We start from the raw sequence: 5,350 nt of genomic DNA, 5'->3' as shown, positions 1-5,350 counted from the left end.
AGGACTCCTTTGGCGTTACCTGCCGTACCATCATGATTGCTGCTGTGAGTCCCTCCGTGCTGGCCTACGAGGACACCTACAACACGCTCAAGTATGCCAACAGGGCCAAGGAGATCAAGCTGTCGGTGAGGACCTCGCGTTACGACGGTGATCTGCTGTGTGTTTGGGAGCTGCTGGGGATGTCTGGGAAGGAGCCTGGTGCATGGTGGGGTAGATTAGTGGGTGCCTCCCTTCTCCGGCTGGAGTTTTCCAGCTCTGGGGGTGCCGCTCTGGGCAGAAAGCAGCTGATGAAGCTCCAAACACTGTGTACTAAAGCTCTTCTGCTAAAGCTCCTCAGCCCAGAGCCCAGAAAGGCTGGGACAGGGGGTCCCTGAGCACAGATCATGTCCACTGCAGCCACCCTGGGGACCCTGGAGCCTGGAGGAGGCTGAGTTAGCTGTGCTGCTCTAGTGTTGGGAGAGGGGTACGTGCTGTCCCAGTGCTTCTTTAACTTCTCCCTCGTCCCTGTCTCTGCAGCTGAAGAGCAATGTGCTCAGCTTCGACTGCCACATTAGTAAATACGCCGTGATCTGTGAGCAGCTGAAAGCGGAGGTGAGATGCTGGTGGGGAGGGCAGGGCTCTGTCTTTAGCTGTGGTTTGCCTGGGACGTGGACCTCTGAGCTCCTGGGGGCTGTAAAACCGTCTGAGCAACAGATGATCCTTCCTCACAGGTGGCAGATCTGCGGGCAAAGCTCCGTGCCTATGAGGACGCTGCCCGGGAGGCAGAGAACCAGGCGCTGGGGCCGCTGGCTCCCCTCAGCTTGAGCCCAGTGGCGCTGCCCAGGTGAGGCTGGTGGGGAGGAGGGACAGAGCTTGGTGTGACCTCCTGCTGTCCCCCATGTCAAGGAGCCTGCAGGGTTTTAGTGCCGGTCGGAGCCTAGGTGCCTGTCAGAAAGCAGATGAGCTTCTCTGCTGGTGTGCACCATCATCTCGACTGTGGCCGGGTGTGGTAATGAACCTGACAGACCATAGCGTGCAAGCACTGAGGGAAGCTGGGTTGCAAAGGCCAATATGTTTGATCCATCCCAAAACTTCTTACACAAAATGACGGCTTCACCAGAGGATCTGTGGCTCAGTGGCTTCTTCTCTGGCTTCTGTAGATTGGAGGAAGCTGTCCCAAAGACGTGCTTGGCCCTGGATGATCAGAGGGAGACTGATGGAGAGCAGCAGGAGGTGGAAGATGGATGGCCTGTTCAGATGCAGCTGGAATCAGAGGAGGTGGTGAGATAAGGGGTGGGCAGCACGGGAGGGCTTGGCATGACGAGCAGGGCCCAAAGAGGCTGGGGGGCTCAAATACCCTCGTGGGGTACACTGGGCATGCTGGGAGAGGGCAGGAGCTCAGCCGGGCTGTGGGGTCCTGGCTCAGCATGTGCTGGGCTGTGGATTGTTAGCAAAACCTCTTAACTTCCCAGCTAACAGGGAATTTGGGGACGAAACAGCTCGAATATGGGCTAATTCTGGGCTTTTGGGTGATTGCTCCAGGCTCCAGAGGAAATGCCTCCCAGCAGCCCCAGAGCAACCCACCAGACAGATGTCCAGCTGGAACCAAAGAAACCAAGCTGCCTTCTACAGGGGTTGTCCGGCAGCCAGAGAGAGACGTGAGTGGCCTCGTGCTGTCCCCATGTGCCACTTCCTCTTGTTTGCCTATGGAGGACGAGTTGTCCACCCTCCTGTGTTGCATGTAGCCATCCTTGGGATGGTCTAGATGGACGTGGAACCAGGTCTTTGCTTGCAGATGATTGCCTGCCCTGTAAAATAAGGGATTTGGCTCCCGGGGATCTAATCCCATGGTATAATCTCTCCTGGAAATGCCAGCAATGAAGGTTTCCAGGCACGGCAACTGTGTGAGCCTTAAATGTGTGTTGTTAGTCCTGAAATTACCTCCGCGAAGTCTTTCCTCCTGCCTCGGCTCCCCCAGGTCCTGCCCTGGCAGGGCTCCCATGGCACCATCTGCTGATGTCTCTGCCCCAAGCATCTTGGCAGAATGAACCTCTTTAGAGAGGTCTCTTGAGGGACGCTGGCCTTGACATGTGCCTGGATCTCTGCCTCTAGCCGAGCTAATGAGTGTCTGAGGCCCGGCAAAAAGCCTGTGGATGCCATTTGGTCCCTTGTAACCAACAGGTGAACACACAACTCACAGCTGAGGTTCTCCAGTAAGATATTTACAGCTTGGGTATCTCACAGCTTCAAGGTTTGCCTCTCTTTCCCCAAAACTCTGCTAACAGGCTCTGCCCCACCCAAGGAGGTGTCTCAGAGGTGATGCTGGTGGTGCTGAGCTCTGGTACTGGTGCCACTGGCTCAAGCTCACCTGCTAAATGGTTCCTGGGTCTGTCTCTCTGTCTCAGGCTTGTAGCTGCTATCCTGAGCGTTGCCCGAAAGCAGTATTCCCTCCTGAAGGCTGCCAACCTCTTAACTCCTGACACGGTCTCTGAATTTGAGGAACTGGAGCGCCTGGTCCATCAGGAGGCTGGTGTAAGCCTGGAGCAAGTCAAGTCTCCGAACAGACCCGTAGAGGTCAGCGGGGCCACCCCAGCCCCGAGGATGCAGCAGGGCTGTGACGGTGAGGATTTGGATTTGGGATAGTTGGTGCTGTTCCCTCTCCTTTGTCTCGGCATGCGCTGGAGGAGCCGGTGGTAGTTGGGGGCAGCTCCCAGCTGTGGGCACAGGGCAGAGAGACAAGTTTCTCCTGACGTTGTGGCCAGCGGGGCATGCCGAGAGCATCTCCAGCCTCACTTTGTAGAGCGTTTCAGGCTAGCCAGCATCTCTGGCAGCCCGGGGCATGGCAGGAGCCATGAGCAGCCCTTGTCTCCGGGGAGCTCAGCATGTTTGTGCAAGTCAGCTTAAATGTGAGTGATACTTCTGCTTCAGGAGACCAAAGCAGCAGTTCTGATCCTAATTTTCTCTTGTCTTATTTGCTCCTCCATGGTACGTTTGCCCAAGTCAGCCCGGCTGCAGCCTCCCAGCTGGCAGCCTGCGTCTGACCAGGGCTGAGCTCTTCCTCCTCATCCTCGGTGCCAAGGCCGAACCTGATAGTGAAGCTGTGAGCTCTGCAGACCCTGTTTTCCAGGGACAGACCGGGCATTGCCACGGGGCACTTGCTTTGGGACCAGTCTGGTGCCTTGAGGCTGGCAAGGCGCAGGATTATTTGTGCTGCCTCTTTTCCTCTGGGTTTAACACGGTTTGATGGAAACACCCGCTGACAAACGGCTGCTGTAGGGCTCGCTGGGCGGATCTCCGCTGAGCTGTGACGGGGGACAGAGGGGGATGCCCCGGGGTTTGCGGGTGCCTGGAAACTGCAGACAGGGAGGTGACTTTCTTCTCTGCTCCTTTATCAGAGGCATCTGTCGCTATGCCCAGTGCCCCCGTGACGAGCACTGCCCTGCAGTGCTTGCAGCAGCTCGCTCCACTCTCCAGTCCCACACCGGCGGCTCCCAGCCCGATTAAGAAGAGGAGGAGGTCGGAGATGAACAGTGCTTCCCAATCAGGAACTCCCCGCAGCCTCAAAATGCAGATGAAACACCAGCGGAGAGGTGGGAAAGAAGCAGAGACTCCCAGGGCAACGCAGAGCCTAGGCACCTCCTGTCTCAAAGCAGCAGCCCAGGCACTCCCTGTCTCCCCGGTGCCATCGTGTTGCACCCCCAAAATCTGTCCACTGACTGTCACCAAAAGCCGCGTGCCCCTGGCGATGTCGGCTGCCCAAAACTGCTGCACCCTGCCTGTCCACGACCTGAATGTGACCTTTGAGATCTGCGAGGACAGCAGTTCACTCGGCGTGGCTGAACCAGCTGCCTTCAGCCTGCCTGAATTCCCTGTCTGGGAGAATGTCCAGAGCCTCCTAAACAAGCAGGAGGGCCCCTTTGTGCCCAAGTAAGTGCTGCCCTGGATGGGTTACCCATGGTTTTGGCGATTCCCCTCTCCGTGGTCTTGCTGTCTGGGTGAATCCTTTGTGGATCACTTGCAGCTCTGCTAAGAGGGGAGACTGGGCAGAAGGCACTAGGCCTGCGGACGGGCAGCCAGCGGGCCGAGCTCGTGTGTGAATCGCTTGCAAAGATATAAAAAGCATTCCAAGGAAATCTATTTCTCCTTCTCCTTTTTGCCCTTGGACATGGAGGAGCATCCTCCAGATGGCTTCTGGAGCCCCAAGTGCTGGTTGGGAAGCAGGTGGGGCATCGCCTCTCCTCCCAGAGAGGTTGGAGTGAGGGTCGGGACTGCACACTGTGGGGTTTTTCGTTTGGTGGGGTTTTTCGTTTGGTTGGTTTTTGGTTTTGGCTTTTTTTTTTTGTTATTGCTGGTGCTTCAAACAGGCTCTGGCTTTTACAGAGCTGCATGAATTTGTGTGGCCATCCAAAAACAGAGATTGGCACGCCCTTGGTAATGCAGGACACCCTTAGATCTCCCTATCTCCTCCTATAGCTCTAGGAAATAGCTCCTATAGAGGGTAACTGGGGAAACTGAGGTACAGGGGAACGGCCTGACCACCTTAGGGAACAGCAGTACCCGGGCGGCTGCCACCTCCTGCGCAGATCTCCTGAGGATTTATCCCTGTTTAAATCATTTTCCCCTACAAAACTGGGCAGGTTTCCTGTTCCCCGCAGGTGGATGGCGTTGGCCCGGTTGCCTCCCAGCCTTGTGAGAGCGGGTGGTCGGGATCCGGCCCTGACACTAACCCTCTTTTTCCTTGGCTGCAGAGCCTGCGTCTCAGTGTTTGCTGTGAGGGGTTCCTCCATCCCCAAGCCCTCCTCGGTTTCCAAAGCCTCTGCGCAGAAGCGGAGGCGACTGGAGAGGTGAGACAGCCGCCGGCACCCCGTGCCCCAGAGTGCTCTGTGCAGGCAGCAAGGGCTGGCAGCTCCTGCCTGTGCTCCCCGCTGGGGCTTGAGCCCCCATCCCTGCCTGCGTCGACTCCACCTCGCCTGTGACATCTGGGGACGATGGGGGGGCCTCCGCCCTGAGCCTTGGGGGTTTAAAAATGGCCTCTTTCTCTTTCACAGCACCGCTTCTCCCTTCCTGGGTGGGCTCCAGAGCTGCATCACCCAACTCCCGAGCAGCAGCCAGAGATCTGCACAGCCCTCCCTGCGTCCAGGTGAGCCCTGCGCCCCTCTGCACCCAGCCAGGTGCCCGGGGAACCACTCTCCCCACAGCACGATGGGCTGTGTGAGTGATCCCTGCCTCAGGGCAGGCAGCAAACTGGTGCTGTGCCAGACCCATTTCAGTTTGGGGGGGGAAATACCTGGAATTGGGACATTTTGGTGCTGGTGGAAGACGCTGTTTGGGGTTTGCTGCTTCCTGGGTGGGCCCAGAGCTGTCCGGGAGG

The 5,350-nt window shown here is 57.5% G+C and overlaps 1 protein-coding gene across 1 annotated transcript in view; it reads left to right on the top strand.

The window, feature by feature from the left end:
- The window catches only part of KIF18B (kinesin family member 18B), a 16,630-nt gene that overhangs the window by 10,969 nt on the left and 311 nt on the right, over positions 1 to 5,350 (top strand). Inside the window, exons 9-17 of the mRNA XM_009287922.1 lie at positions 17 to 125; positions 517 to 591; positions 711 to 823; positions 1,140 to 1,257; positions 1,522 to 1,637; positions 2,385 to 2,599; positions 3,375 to 3,906; positions 4,728 to 4,823; positions 5,028 to 5,119. Of these exons, the coding sequence (XP_009286197.1) occupies positions 17 to 125; positions 517 to 591; positions 711 to 823; positions 1,140 to 1,257; positions 1,522 to 1,637; positions 2,385 to 2,599; positions 3,375 to 3,906; positions 4,728 to 4,823; positions 5,028 to 5,119 (1,466 nt within the window). The remainder of the gene's footprint in view (positions 1 to 16; positions 126 to 516; positions 592 to 710; positions 824 to 1,139; positions 1,258 to 1,521; positions 1,638 to 2,384; positions 2,600 to 3,374; positions 3,907 to 4,727; positions 4,824 to 5,027; positions 5,120 to 5,350) is intronic.

The sequence above is a fragment of the Aptenodytes forsteri genome, unplaced genomic scaffold (genome assembly GCF_000699145.1).
Source record: "Aptenodytes forsteri isolate BGI_AS27 unplaced genomic scaffold, ASM69914v1 Scaffold249, whole genome shotgun sequence".
NCBI classification, from domain to species: domain Eukaryota; kingdom Metazoa; phylum Chordata; class Aves; order Sphenisciformes; family Spheniscidae; genus Aptenodytes; species Aptenodytes forsteri.
Note: the sequence above shows the minus strand (reverse complement) of the source record. Positions and strands in the feature narration are given on the sequence as shown.